We start from the raw sequence: 15,554 nt of genomic DNA on the forward strand, positions 1-15,554 counted from the left end.
GTCGGAGGGCGGGCCCGGGAGCGCGCGTCCACGCCGGGGTAAAAGTTCAGGGAAAATGGAGGAGACGGATAGAGTGGTGGAGTTGGCGAGTTGAGTGGCGGCGGGAGGGGGGGGAGCGGGCAGTGATACTGGGCTGTTTGGGGGGGGGGGGGGGAAGTTGGACGGGGCTGTGGAGAGGGGGAGAGGGAGGGAAGGAAGGAAGGAGTGAAGGAGGGAGTGAAGGAGGGAGTGAGGGAGGGAGTGAGGGAGGGAGGGAGTGAGGGAGGGAGGGAGTGAGGGAAGGAGTGAAGGAAGGAGGGGAGTGAGGGAGGGAGTGAAGGAGGGAGGGAGTGAAGGAGGGAGGGAGTGAAGGAGGGAGGGAGTGAAGGAGGGAGGGAGTGAAGGAGGGAGGGAGTGAAGGAGGGAGGGAGTGAAGGAGGGAGGGAGTGAAGGAGGGAGGGAGTGAAGGAGGGAGGGAGTGAAGGAGGGAGGGAGTGAAGGAGGGAGGGAGTGAAGGAAGGAGGGGAGTGAGGGAGGGAGTGAAGGAGGGAGGGAGTGAAGGAAGGAGGGGAGTGAGGGAGGGAGTGAAGGAGGGAGTGAAGGAGGGAGTGAGGGAGGGAGGGAGTGAAGGAGGGAGTGAAGGAGGGAGTGAGGGAGGGAGGGAAGGAAGGAGGGAGGGAGGGTGTGAAGGAGGGAAGGAGTGAAGGAAGGAGGGAAGGAGTGAAGGAAGGAGGGAAGGAGGGAGTGAGGGAGGGAGGGAAGGAAGGAGGGAGGGAGGGTGTGAAGGAGGGAAGGAGTGAAGGAAGGAGTGAAGGAAGGAGTGAAGGAAGGAGTGAAGGAGGGAAGGAGGGAGGGAGTGAAGGAGGGAAGGAGGGAGGGAAGGAGGGAGGGAAGGCGAGAGTGAAGGCGAGAGTGAAGGCGAGAGTGAAGGCGAGAGTGAAGGCGAGAGTGAAGGCGAGAGTGAAGGCGAGAGTGAAGGCGAGAGTGAAGGCGAGAGTGAAGGCGAGAGTGAAGGCGAGAGTGAAGGCGAGAGTGAAGGCGAGAGTGAAGGCGAGAGTGAAGGAGGAGAGAGTGAAGGAGGGAGGGAGTGGAAGCAGGAGGGAGGGAGTGGAAGCAGGAGGGAGGGAGTGGAAGAAGGAGGGAGAGAAGAGGTGATTGAGGGAGGGGAAAGGGGAGAGTTGGGGGAAAGAGAGAACTGATTCTGCTCAGTTGGGTTGGAAGGTTATTTCAAAAGAGAGAGAGGGAGGGCAGAAGGCGTTTCAAGAAAATAAGGAAGGGCATAGAATGGATTGAGCAGTAATTGTGGGGAATAGACAGTGCAGGGCTGGGTATAATAGGCCATACACTGGGTAGTTGTGTCAGATCAAGGGTGAGAAGTGTGAGGTATTGACTGGAAAGTCTTGTGCGAGTAGTGGAAAGGTGGGCAGGTATAGGGAAGGTTGAGCAGTGATTGAAGGGATGGGTGTATACTTGGCTGGCTGGGCAGTGAATGCAGGTGATACATACAGAGCAGGCTGTATGTCCTGTATACAGGACAGGTCTGTTCAGTGAGTGCATGTGACCTTCTGAACTCAACAACCCTGGAATTCACCTGATTGGTGCTGCACGCTTCTGCGATCACTCAGCCTGAAGGCCAAGGGGGATTAAGTAGCAGTTTGCGCCAAGTGTGGAGGATGTCTCTGGCAGAAGCTGTGACCAACGTGGCTCTACGCATCCCCAGCCTCATGGTGTTGGACTTGCTCTACAAGTGGGATGTGGTTCTCTTTGCCGAACAGATCCGAGCCAGGAATGAGGAGATGCTCAATAAGTACAAGTATGTTCTCTGGAATGTCTACTACTTGGGTAAGGATTGATTTTTTGCAGCCTTTAAGATTCCTGATGGGTGCAACTGTGCATTGTCACCATTGTGGTCTGTGGGCAAGCTGCTGCTTTATTGTGGGTCCTCTTGTGAAGGGCTACAGATTGAGTGGATAAAATTCAAGTCAAATTTATTGTCATCTGATTGCACAAGTACAACCCGACGAAATAGCGTTCTCCAGTCCTCCGGGTAAAACACGCAGACATACATCCAGACATAACGTGCATGCAGACAAACAATACATATGCAGGACAGGCATTCATCGATTATAAATAAATTTACTTTCATGAATATGAGAGTCTTGGATGGTTAGTGTGATCTGTTCCTTTGGTCGTTTAGCATTTTCACTGCCCATGGGAAGAAGCTCTTCCTCAGCCTGGTTGTATTGGCTCTGATACTCTTGTATCAGCTGAAAGATGGTGCGTGCAGATGGAAGGGGTCCTCATTGATTTTATGCACCCTCTTCAGACAACCATCCTGGTAGATCAATTTGGAGGGTGGGGGGTGAAGGAGAGGAGTGCTTGAGAGGGACATTTGGTCCATGATCAAGGTTCCTTTATTCTCATGTAATACAGGATAAACTAAGAGTTGCCATGAGCAGTGCTTGGAACTCTCAATATAAAGAGAAAGAGAAGCACCTTCAGAGACACTGAGTAACAGTGGATTCTCCAGCGCTCCCGAAGCCTCTGCAAAACATCGGCAACCTGCAGTCCAGATCCAAACCATCGACACGATCAGGAGGCCTTCATCGCCTGAGGCCCTTCAGGAACTCTTCTTGCCCTCTGCATCCTATCAAATCCCGGTTCCTCTACCTTGATCACGTGAACCAGTCACCAACAGCCGATGAGCTTGGCGTAAATCTTTCAGCCACCGATCCCCTCGCAGGTCTGCTGCAGTGGGCACCGGCCTGTAGGATCGTTTCCTATGAAGAAAGCAAGTCTTCTTAACATAACAATTACAGCACGGAAACAGGCCATTAGGCCCTTCTAGTCCGCACCGAACCAAACACCCCTCTCTAGTCCCACCTCCCTGCACAATGCCCATAACCCTCCATCTTCTTCTCATCCATAGACCTGTCCAACCTTTTCTTAAATAATACAATTGACTCCGCCGCCACTATTTCTCCCGGAAGCTCGTTCCACACGGCTACCACTCTCTGAGTCAAGAAGTTCCCCCTCATGTTACCTCTAAATCTCTGCCCCTTAATTCTTAACTCATGTCCTCTTGTTTTAATCTTTCCTCCTCTTAACGGAAATAGTCTATCCACATCCACTCTGTCTATCCCTTTCATAATCTTAAATACTTCTATCAAATCCCCTCTCAACCTTCTACGCTCCAAAGAATAAAGACCTAATCTGTCCAATCTCTCCCTATACTCTAGATGCTTAAACCCAGGTAACATTCTGGTAAACCTTCTCTGCACTCTCTCCACTCTGTTTATATCCTTCCTATAATTAGGCGACCAGAACTGCACACAGAACTCCAAATTAGGCCGCACCAACGTCTTATACAATCTTAACATCACCTCCCAACTCCTATATACCATGCAATGATTGATAAAGGCCAGCATACTAAAAGCCTTCTTCACCACCCTATTCACGTGAGTTTCTACCTTCAGGGAACGATGTACCGTCACTCCTAAATCTTTCTGCTCTTCTGTATTCATCCTAAAGATGTGAGTTAAAACATTTGTCTTGCTGCCTTATATTTGTCTCTGAGGTGACATGAGAGTTCATTGTCATATAAGTACCGTATATGATGGCATACAAGACGCATTTTTTTTTCCCAAAATATCCCCTGGGCTTTCATGCGAAGATGAAATTAGGGTGGTAGTGGTGAGTATTGTCAACAGGATAATTGTTGCTACCATCACTGCAATCTATCATTGAGGGCTGGCGATGGGCTGTCAGGAGGAAGCCGCCCCGTTCCCCCAGCCTGAAGGGCTCAGGCCTGAAACATTGGTTATATATCTTGGCTTCCTCGGGACCTGCTAAGTTTCTCCAGCACCAGTTGTGTATCACCTACTCCTGCTCCTCTTTTTCTCTAATCTCCCTTGAGAGGGAAATCTTCTCTCTCATTATCTGTGTGAAGTGCAACTCCAGGACAAAGTCATCTCTCACCCACCTCCGCAGTTCAGGGTGTTCAGTGCTGACGAGAATCCTGTTCAATTACGGGGGGGGGGGGAATTTACATTAACTTGCCATAAATTGTATCAGGGAATGTTAGGCAAATATTTACTTTGGAAGAGTTCTTCAGGAGTTGAAGAAAACAGTAAAAGAGAGTGGATCCTATTCTGGTTGGCTAACCACAGTGTTGGGCCCACTTCTTTTTCTATTGGATGTTATTGATTTGGATTGAGGAATAAATGGCTTTGTGGTTACGTTTGCAGATGGGTTGAGGGGCAGGAAGTGAGAAGGAAACAGAGAGGCTGCAGAAAGACTTGGATTAGGAGAACGGACAGAGAAGTGGGCAATGAAATGCAATGTTGGAAAGTGTATAGTCCTGCATTTTGGTAGAAGGAATAAAAGGACAGACTTTTATTTGGATAAGGAGAAAATTCAATATTTGGAGGCACAAGGGACTCAAGTCCTCGTGCAGGATACCCTAAAGATTAACTTCCAGGTTGAGTTGGTGGAGAAAGGTGAATGCAATGTTGGCATTCATGTCTGGAGGAATAGGATATATGAGCATGGATGTGATGTTGAGGCTTTATTAGGCTTGGTGAGGCCTCATTTGAAGAGTTGGATACCGTTTTGGAAGGGATATTCTGGCTTTAGAGAAGATTTAGAAGAATGAGTCCTGGAATGAAGGGATTAGCATATGAAGAACAGTTGATAGATCTTGGACTGGACTGCTTGGAGTTCAGAAGAATATTGAAAGGCTTGAACAGTAGATGTGGCAAAGGTACAGGAGTCTAGGGTGGGGTTTGGGGCACAACTTTACGATTGAAGGGCACCCATTTAAAATTGATGTGAAGGAATATATTTAGCTAGAGATAGGTGAACCTCTGGAATTTGCTACCAAGGGTGGCTGTGGAGGCCAGGCTGTTGGGTGTATTTAAGACTGGTTTCTGAATAGTCAGGGTATCAAAAGTTATGGGGAAAAAGTAGCGAAGTGGGGCTGAGTGGGAGAATGGATCAGCTCATGATGGAATAGTGGAGCCTACTTCAATCATAATGTTGTGGTCGTGGTATAAAAGTTGGAGAAGGCTTATTGTGAATCCATTGTGAATAACGATTAGGCAATTCTTCAGGTTGGGTCGTACATTGAGACTTTAGCTCAGTCTTGCAAGAGGATCCTGACCCAAACATTGACCACTTCTCTCCATGGATCCTGTCTGACCTGCTGAGTTCCACCAGCTTCTCTGTTCACTCAAGATTACAACGTCGGCACTTTTCCTCAGCTATTCCTCTGCCACTTCGACGACTCCGTGATGCTGCCTCGTGCACCTCTTTTGGCGTAACGCCTTTACAGTGCCAGTGATTGGGACCAGGGTTTGACTCCCTTGCTGTCTGAAGGGAGCTTGTACATTCTCCCAGTGTCTGGGTTTTCTCCGGGGACTCCAGTTTCCTCCCACTGTTCGAAACATACTGGCTGTGTAGGTTAATTGGGTTGCATGGACTCGTGGGCTGAAATGGCCTGTACGTCTAAAAAAAATATACACTTTGTCCTAACTTTCACCTTGTCTCAAATTCACTCGGCCCATCTCTGGCAACGCTCTCTCCTTTCTCCATCTCTGTCTCCATCTAGTAAGACATACACTCTTCAGATATTTTCTACAAACCTAGCAACTCCACAGTTACCTTGGTGGGGGGGGTGGGTAGGGGAGGCATTGCTGCTGTAATGGCTGCTGGTGACTTACTGTTGAAGGACCCACACAGGCTGCGGGCTGCTGGACCGCGGCTCGTTGGAACCAAGTATTGGAACAGGATTTGAGAGAATGCTCCGAATGGTGGTACAGGAGGTGTTATGTGAGCATGTGTATTATTTCTTAGAGTCGGGTACTGAGGGGACAATTCATGGGAAGGGATAAATGGATGAGTGAGTCCCGCAGGAAGCAGTCCCTGTGGAAACTGGAGATGGGAGGAGAGGGGAAGACGTGTCTGGTTTTGGGATCACTTTGTACGCGATGAAAATTGTAGAAAAATGTGTTGTATGCAAATGCTGGTTGAAGAGGACAAGAAGGGCTCCTAATGGATCCCGAGCACTGAAGGCTTCTTGTTCGAATCGGAAGTTTAGATTTGTAGCTTGGATTGCCAATGGTTTGCGGCAGACAAATGTTGAAGTATATCATATATATTCCATTTATATGTATTACTAGCAGGGGACCTGCGTTCCCCAGGAAATAAAACACTTAGTTGTTGACTACATGAAACAAAATATCTAAACACTTCACGGTAATTCTGCATAAAATGTGGTCATGACATTCACCATCAAATGTTACCACAATTATAATAAACAGTAATACTTTATAGTAAATAGGAATGCAAGTCAGTGCTAGTGTTGTTTCCTGCTGCCTGCTTCTTGCATGTCTTGGAAGCATCAACAGTTACGTGAGACTGATGTCCCTCAGCCGTCTCTTGCTTTCTCCTTTGTCTAACTCTACGGGCGAGTGAAGAGCTTCTGCCAATGTTCCTTCGCTTTTTTGGGCCCACGTTGAACTGGTTTCTGAATGTACATTGATGCACAGCTCTTGAACTAATGGAAATGTCCCCTGTTGCAAGTTCAAAGTTCAAATTTTTTTGAACTTCTATTACCTTCAGTGTGGCAATGACATTTCTAGAGTGTTCCATATTGATTTGCATGGCGAACAGACATGCATGCACAAATATATATATATTGGATAACATGACAATAAAAGGAACCTTTGGCTACACCTCCATACCCTGGGCTCGGTAAAGATTTTATTCCTTTCTCTCAATTCTTCCTCCTCTGACACATCTGCTCCTAGCATGAGGTCTTCCATCCCAGAAGATCTGGGACATCTGTCATTAACTCAGCCCTTACCCGCATCTTCTTTGTTTCCAACACATCTGGACTGACCCATTCTACCACGTCACGCAGCAAGAACAGGATTTCCCTTGTTCTCACCTACCCCCACCCCAGCAGCCTCCACATACAATATGACCTCCGCAATTTCTGCAACCTACCACGAGATCCCACCACCAGACACATCTTCCCCTCTCATCTTTCTGCAGGGACTGCTTTCTGTGGAACTCCCTCATCCATTTACTCCCCTCCCACAAAGTGTTCAACCAAGTGCCTACCCCTGTGACCTGCAAGAAATGCTGCACTTGTGCCCACCACTATTCGGAACCCCAAAAGGTCCTTCCAAGTGAAGCAACACTTCACTTGTACATCTGCAGGGATTATCTACTGCATCCAGTGTTCCCTTGTGCCCTCTACATGGGAAATAATGGACACAGATTGGGAGGTCATTTTGTTGAGCACCTTTGTTCTGTCTAGTGCAGGGGTGTCAAACTCAAATTCACAGACGGCCAAAATTAAAAACTTGGACTAAGTTGTGGGCCAAACTAAATATTGATTGAAAATTTTCAACAACATCTGCATGTTTTCTCTTCTTTCAACATATGTAATGTTAAACTTTTTCTTATTAAAATAAATGTTTAATAATAGTTTTGGTTAAACTCTTTCCAGAAGAAGCATTAACAAATGAGAAATAAAATATTCAATTAATAATATTTCTCTATAGCCTTTAAGCTCCTTTTAAATGTATTGTTTTTCACAACCCAACAAGTCAAAAAAATAACAACTTGCTTCAATGAAAATCCAATCTTTCAACGATGAACAGTCCAAAGTTAAGCAAAGAAAATATGAATCCAAGCTTAGCTTGCTCCACTGTGATTTACTCTGATGCACCTGGGTCTAAACCAGATTCTTGGCATCTCTTCTTAGATGCAAGTTCATCAAACTCTGGGGTCAGAGTTTGCCTCCCACCTGTCTTGAAAGGTCCTGTTTTCTGTCTTTCGTTTGGCCATTTTTCGTAAGGGGTTTATTACATGTGAGTTAGGCGACAGGTCGCAGATGCTAATTAAAGTAAAGAGAGGAGGTGGGGGCGATTAGCGGGCTGACGGGCCGGCGCCAATGCATTTGCAAAGCATTCTGGGATTTGTAGTATTACCTGTGCATGCGCTATACTGGCGCGGCGGCCAGCGGGCCAGCTGTAATACATATTTGATATGATCTTGTGGGCCAAATATAATTATATCACGGGCTAAATTTGGCCCGCGGGCCTGAGTTTGACATGTGTGGTCTAGTGCAATAATAGGGACCTCCCAATGACCAACCATTTTAATTCCATACCCTATTCGCACACTGACTTGTCTGTCCATGCCCTTGTACATTGCCATTCCAAGTTTGCTTGCCAGTTAGAGAATATTCTGACTGGGCACTCTCCAATCAGAAGGCATTAACGTGATCTTCAGTTTCTTTTAAGCCCCTCCCAAGTTTCTCTTTTCCTATCTCTCTGTCTCCTTTCCTCCAGTTCCCAATCTGCTTCCCTCTCTATTCAGAGAGCTATCCTCCCACCTCTCTCCAATCTTGCCTGTTAGTCTATGCTCCTTCTCCCCTCTCCCCACCTTGTTATTCAGATGCCTGTCTGCTTTTTGCTCATACCTTGATGTAGGCCTCAGATCTGAAATGTTGGTTAAATCCCCTTGCTTCCTTTCGATGCTGCATGACTGGCTGAGTTTCTTTCAATTTAAATTTAGACATACAGCACAGGAAAAGACCCTTCCGGCCCCTGAGTCTGTATCGCCCAAATACCCCAATGAACCTACAACCCCAGTCCATTTTTTTTGAATAATCAAAAGCCTCTTGCACTAACCATCAGAGACTTTCATTCATGAAACAATATTTATTTGTATATATGGATATGTATTGCCTGTATGTGTGTTATGTGTGTTTGTTTGCGCATTTTTGCAATGACGACTGGAGAACGCTGTTTCGCCAGGTTGTACTCGTACAATCAGATGGCAGTAAGCCTGAGTTGAAAGGTGGGAGGAAACTGGAACCCCCAGAGAAAACCCATGCAGGCACAGGGAGAGCATGCAAACTCCTGACAGACTGCACCAGATTCAAACCTAGGTCACTGCTGCGCTAACCATGCCGCTCCAACTTTTCTCCAGCACTTTTGTATATTGCAATGCCATCTCAGCATCTTCAGACTTTCCTATTTAAATCCAGCCGAAGGGTTTTCTGCTTAGAAACATAGAAACATAGAAGATAGGAGCAGGAGTAGGTCATTTGACCCTTCGAGCCTGCTCCGTCATTCAACAAGATCTTCAGTCGTTGATGATCGATCATTCCTTCCTCGTATTATTTGCTTTGATTCGCTTCTTAATTTGCAGGTCACTTCCTTAGCGTTGTCGTTCTTGTGCTGCCTCTCCAGCACCTGGTGAAGCTCTATCTCTACCTGCTGACAACCTTACTTCTTTATGTCGGACACCAGATTTGCAGGTGAGTCTGATGTAAATTTTGAAGAGACGATGTACCTTTGGTCCCACACCTGTCCTGTTCCTCATCTGGAAAGTCAAGTTCAAGCCCACTGTCAAATGTGACGAGATAGAGTGAGAAAGTTTGCTTTGCTAGTATTCTAGCTCATGAAACCATAAATGTACAGAGTTACATATAGATAGATAGATTTGCTTTGGTCGGGTAAGTTTCGTGTAGGAGACCGATAACAGTGTTAAAGAACCAGTCCTTGAATTAATAATATCCAGTAAAGTCAAAAGCAGTTAATTTCCAACCGTGATCAGGCTCTTGAGCATCTCTTATTGTACAGTCACTTTTGTTTTGCACTAAGATAACTGAATCTTTATCTCTATCATGTATTTATCATTATTTTTAAATTCAATTTAGACTGTGTGATTTTCTTTTGCAACGTCCCTGTTCGGTTGCAGAATGTACGAACTGTGGGGCATAAGTTCATTGCACAATGTGTACGACAATAGACATCATTATCAAATCTCATGTCCTTATTTGGAAGCGTATTTTTTTAATGATACAGTATGGCAGAAGGCCATGCTGGCTCATGAACTCTGTTCTGCTCAATTACACCCAATGAACCTACCAACCCTGCTCATCTTTGGACTGCAGGAGGAAGCCAGAGGAAACCCACACAGATATAGGGAGAACATTCAGACTCCTTACAGACAGCGCTGGATTTGAACCTGAGTCGCTGGTGCTGTAATAGCGCCGCGCTAACCTTTATTGGTGACCAGTATCACTGGGTGTAAATTTTGGATCTCCCTACCCTAGAGCTCTGTGTGAGTACCTTCACCGGAAGGATCACAGTGGCTCAAGAAGGTGGTTCATCACTGCCTTCTCAGCAGCAGGCCAGGGGAATGGGCAGTAAATACTGACTTTGCTTAGAACTGTTCACATCCTGAAAATTCTCTACAATTTTTAAAAAAAGATGACTTGGGTGCGGTGAGTCTCTTCCATGAACCACTGTTTTTAGCACAGCAATCTGGTATAAGTGAGTAAACATTGAGAATCTGGAGGAACTTGTCAGATCAAACAGCACCCATACTTACAAATAATCAGGCTGCATAGTTAGCAAACAGTTAGGCCAATGCTGTTACAGTGCCAGAGACCAGGGTTCGAATCCGGCACTTTCTGTAACTATGATGTTCTTCTCTGTGCTCAGGTTTCATGCCACTGTTCTAAACATTTGGGGGTGACAAGTTAATTGGGTTTTTGGCAGCACTAGCTCATGGATCGGAAAGACGCTACAGTGCAGTACGTCTAAATTAAATAACATTTTGGTATGGGACTAAGTTTATAGAAAAAAGGTGATGTTACAGAACAAAGAGCGAAAGGAGATATCCCCACCTAACTTCTTTCCCCATAGAACATTATAGCACAGAAACAGGCATCTTTGTCCCTTCTAGTCTGTGCCGAACCATTTTTCTGTCTAGGCCCACTGACCTGCATCCAGTCTATAGCCCTCCATACCTCTCCTATCCTTGTACCTGTCCAAATTCTTCTTAAATGTTAAAATTGTGCTCTCATTCACCTCCTCAACTGGCAGATCATTCCAGATTCCCACCACTCTATGTGAAGAAGTTCCCTCTTACTTTTCCCCTTTTACGCTTAACCCATGACCTCTGGTTTGTATCTCACCCACCCTCAGTGGAAAAACCCTACCTTCATCTGTTTATCCCCCTCATAATTTTATATACCTCTATCAAATCTCCCCTCATTCTCTATGCTCCAGGGAATAAAGTTCTCAGCTGTTTAATCTTTCCCTGTAACTCAGTTCCTGAAGACCGGGTAATCTTCTCTGCACTCTTTATATCTTATTGATATCTTTCCTGTGTTTAGGTGATCATAACTACACACAATACTCCACATTTGACCTCGCCAATGTCTTGAACAAATTTACCATAATATCCCACCTCCTATACTTAATACTTTGATTTATGAAGCTCTCTTTTCAACCCTATCCACCTGTGGTGCCACTTTCAGAGAATTATGTATCTGTATTCCCAAATCTCTCTGTTCCACCACACTCCACGGTGCCCTTCAATTTACCATGTATGTCCTTTCTTGGTTTATCCATCCAAAATACAATACCTCACACTTGTCTGCATTAAATTCCATCTGCCACTTTTCAGCCCATTTTTCCACTCATCCACATCCTTCTGCAAGCTTTGAAAACCTCCTTCACCTCCAATCTTGGTGTCATCTGAAAACTATCTGATCCAATTACCAAGTGATAATCCTGATCAAACAACAATGATCCCAGTACTGATCCCTGAGGCACACCACTTGTCACGGACCCCCCAGACTAAGAAACAGTCATCTACCGCCACCACTCTCTGGCTTCTCCCGTCCAGCCATTGTCAAATCCGGCTTACTACTGTCCAGCCGTTGTCAAATCCGGTTTACTACTCCAGCCGTTGTCAAATCCGGTTTACTACTGTCCAGCTGTTGTCAAATCCGGTTTACTACTGTCCAGCCGTTGTCAAATCCGGTTTACTACTGTCCAGCCGTTGTCAAATCCGGTTTACTACTGTCCAGCCGTTGTCAAATCCGGTTTACTACTGTCCAGCCGTTGTCAAATCCGGTTTACTACTGTCCAGCCGTTGTCAAATCCGGTTTACTACTGTCCAGCCGTTGTCAAATCCGGTTTATTACTGTCCAGCCGTTGTCAAATCCGGTTTACTACTGTCCAGCCGTTGTCAAATCCGGTTTACTACTGTCCAGCCGTTGTCAAATCCGGTTTACTACTGTCCAGCCGTTGTCAAATCCGTTTTTTTTTAAACAACAGAATAACATGAGCGACCCTCCAATCCACTGGCAGCACACCCATGTCAAAGGACATTTTAAATATTTCTGCCAGAGCCTCTGCAATTTCTACACAACCCTACCTCAAGATCTGAGGGAATATCTTAACAGGCCCTGGGGATTTATCCACCCATATTTGCTTTAAGACAGCAAGCACATCCTCCTATTTAAACTGTATAGGTTCTGGGACCTCACTGCTTGTTTTCCCCACTTCCCTCCATTCTGCGCCCGTTTCCTGAGTAAATACTGATGCAAAAAAAATCATTTAAGATCTCCTCCATCTCTTTTGGCTCCATACATAATTGACCACTCTGATCTTCAAGGGGACCAATTTTGTCCCTCACTATCTTTTTGCTCTTAATATACCAGCAGAAGCTCTTTGTATCGAGCATATCACCTCCTATCAAGCCAAGATGGTGGAGAATGGTCAACCTTTGCCTTTCTGAAATCTGTAATAATCTCCTCCTTTGTCTTTTCCACGTTGAGTGCTGGTTTGTTGTTCTTGCACCACTCTATGAGCCTTTCAACTTCCTTTCTGTTGAGCGGTTCCTCATTACTGCTGAAGAGGCCAGCTACTATTTTATCATCCTTGTGGTCTTCTTGGGCTGTTTCAGACTCTTTAGTTGTGAAATTACATGGGCCAGATTTGGCAAGAATGGCACATTTCTTGTCCCTAAAGAATGCAAGAGAACCAGATGGGATTTTACTACAATCGTGCAGCACATTTAAGTAAAAGTTTTGTTTTCTTCTCACCTCACGTAACATAGATATTTTTTCATGATTTGTATGTCAGAGAGGAAGAGGGAATAAACCAAAACTTGGGTGCTTCACCAGGAAGGGGCCCCATAAACGTTGAGCAGAATCCTCAGGGGTCCGCAGGCAAGAAAAAAGTTGAGAATGGCTGATATAGAAGATGTTGGTGGGGCCACACTTGGAATCTTGGTTGCAGTTTTAATTACCTTATCATAGGAAGGATATTATAAAGTTGGAGCATGTATGGAGGAGATTAAAAAAATTTGTTGCCAACATTAGGGAGGTTGAGTTTTCGTGAGAGTTTGGCCTATTTTTTCCTTGGAATGTAGGAGGTTGAGAGAGGATCTCACTGAGGTCTAGAAAAGCATGTAGCATCTCGACAGGTGAATGTTGACCGTTTTTATCCTAGAGTAGAGTAATCTAAAGCAAGAGTGCATAACTGTAAGGTGAGGGGGTGGGATTTAGAAGGGATGTAAGGAACAGTTCTTCACTCAGAGGGTGCCTGGCACATGGAGCAAGCTGTGGTGGAGGCAGGTACATTAGTTTAACACTTGGATAACTTCTTTGGCTTGGCTACATGGAGAGCATGGACTTGAGGGGTGAGGGCCGAAGTGGGAATAAAGTATGTCGTTCGGGGTGGACAAGCTGGGTCTGTAAGACTCAATGGGGTTAATGACCCCTTCTTTGATTTTTTTTTTCTTCTCAATGCAACTTGTTGCAGAAAATGTTGGTCCTGCTTTTTAGAGCTGTTTTCTCAGAATGTCTCTGGAGATTGTAACTGGCTGACCTTCTGCTTTCCCTCCTCAGAGACTATGTACTGCGAGAGGTCGAGACAGGGTATGATGGAGCAGTCTTCTTTGACCTGGCTTCCCTCCAACGCTTTGTCAGCACACTGACAGGTAGGGGCTCCGCACCCTCTGCTGTGCGTGGGGTATCTTCAGGGAAACTGGAGTGGGCTGACAGAGAGGGCCTGGCAGGCACTGGCTGCCTCTGCTCAGTTAGCTATCCCATCAGGCAAAGTGGCTAGCTCCTCCCCTGAGCCAGTGGGAAGAACAGCCAATCCTACTTCACCACCCAGTGGTGACCATGACTCTATATTGAATCGCCACATCCATACTGAGCTTTGTCAGCCTAGCTCCCAATTGTTCACTACTGCAACCCTGCCCCCAATAGTCGGTCCCCATTCTCCTCTGGAAACCAATTCCATGTTTGGATGAGGTGGCCGCCCTGCTCCCCTGCATCTTTAGACATAAGACATAGAAGAAATGGGCTATTCTGTCCATTGAGTCTGCTCCGCCATTTAATCATGAGCTGAACCATTTTCCCACTTAGTCCTTTCATGGCCCTAGCCCTCGAACCATCTGCTAAGAGAATCATTCCATATCTGTACTCTTCTCCGGAAACGAAACCTCTCTGCTGGTGCCTGTCACCTCTGAACGCTTTTTGTGTTTTGTGCATCATTTTTAGTCCTTGATTATTTTTGTGCCTTCCCAGCTCAGCTGCTGATCACTTCTTTCTGTTCCAACTTCATGAAGTCCAAGCCATTCTGGGTGTTCTGTGCTCACCTCCTCCCTCTGCTGGCCCGGCTTTGTATGGTGCCTCTGGGTGCCCTTTTGTTCCTCAACAAGCTGACCATGGTCTTCACCACCTTCGAAGTGATCTACTTCCTGCTCTACAACATGTTTGTGCCGTACTACTTGGCCAAGTCAGCCTACCAAGAGATCTTCCAGGTAGGACATCTCAGAAGCACTGTGCGCTGGAAGTGTTCCTTGTTGGTGAATCTTAATGCAGGGATGCATGACTGATCTAGACCTGGCTGTCAAGTCTGATTGTTCTGGACATTATTGGCATTTATTCCCCAGAGCGTAGGAGTCTGAGGGGTGAGTTTGGAGAGTTACAAAATTACGATGGGCATAGATATGGAGAATGCTCACAGGGGTATCGATAGAGTAAATGCAAGCAGACTTCTTCCACTGAGATTATATTAGACAAGATCTGGAGGACATGCATTAAGGGTGAATGGTGACCTGTTTAAAGGGAACCATTAGGGGGAGTGTTGAGAATATGGAACAAAATGTTGAATGCAGGCTGCATTTTGACACTTAAGAAAAATTTAGACAGGTATATGGATGGTAGTGGTCTGGGTGCAGGTCAATGGGACGAGATAAAATAATAGTTTGGTGCATAGTAGATGGGCTGAAGGGTCTGTTTATGTTTTCTGTGGTTCTATGACAGGCGAAAGTCCAGAATTGGTGGAGGGGAGGACAATTTCCTCTGCTACTTTGGTTTCACTGAGGCAGCAGTTTCACATCTCATTGAATGAGCAGGACCCACTTCTCATTGTGATACCGGGAGCTGTCAGCATGGAGTCCTGCAGCACGGAGCAGGCCCTTCAGCCCAAGATGGCATTCTGTGCAGACAAATTAGTCTGCATTCAGCTCATCCATATATTGTCCCAAATGCCTTTCGGGTGGTGTCATTGTGTGCCTTATTCATCAGCATATCCTCTGGCAGTTTGCTCCATATGTGGACCACCCTCTGATAACTTAAGAACATAAGAAATAGGAGCAGGACTAGGCCATCTGGCCCATCAACCTGAGTGAAAGGGTTTCCCCTCCGGTCCCTCGAGTCAATCCCTAGCGTTAAATCT

General features: G+C 46.0%; 1 protein-coding gene across 2 annotated transcripts in view; it reads left to right on the top strand.

Moving 5' to 3' along the window:
• The first annotated feature begins 1,132 nt into the window (after positions 1–1,132).
• The window catches only part of LOC138756971 (RING finger protein 145-like), a 47,272-nt gene continuing 32,850 nt past the window's right edge, over positions 1,133–15,554 (top strand). Inside the window, exons 1-4 of one of the 2 annotated variants that reach the window (XM_069923495.1) lie at positions 1,133–1,821; positions 9,208–9,316; positions 13,712–13,803; positions 14,399–14,634. In XM_069923495.1, the coding sequence (XP_069779596.1) occupies positions 1,653–1,821; positions 9,208–9,316; positions 13,712–13,803; positions 14,399–14,634 (606 nt within the window). In that variant the 5' untranslated portion in view covers positions 1,133–1,652. The remainder of the gene's footprint in view (positions 1,822–9,207; positions 9,317–13,711; positions 13,804–14,398; positions 14,635–15,554) is intronic. The other variant, XM_069923496.1, reaches the window with a different exon arrangement.

The sequence above is a fragment of the Narcine bancroftii genome, chromosome 3 (genome assembly GCF_036971445.1).
Source record: "Narcine bancroftii isolate sNarBan1 chromosome 3, sNarBan1.hap1, whole genome shotgun sequence".
Lineage (NCBI taxonomy): Eukaryota > Metazoa > Chordata > Chondrichthyes > Torpediniformes > Narcinidae > Narcine > Narcine bancroftii.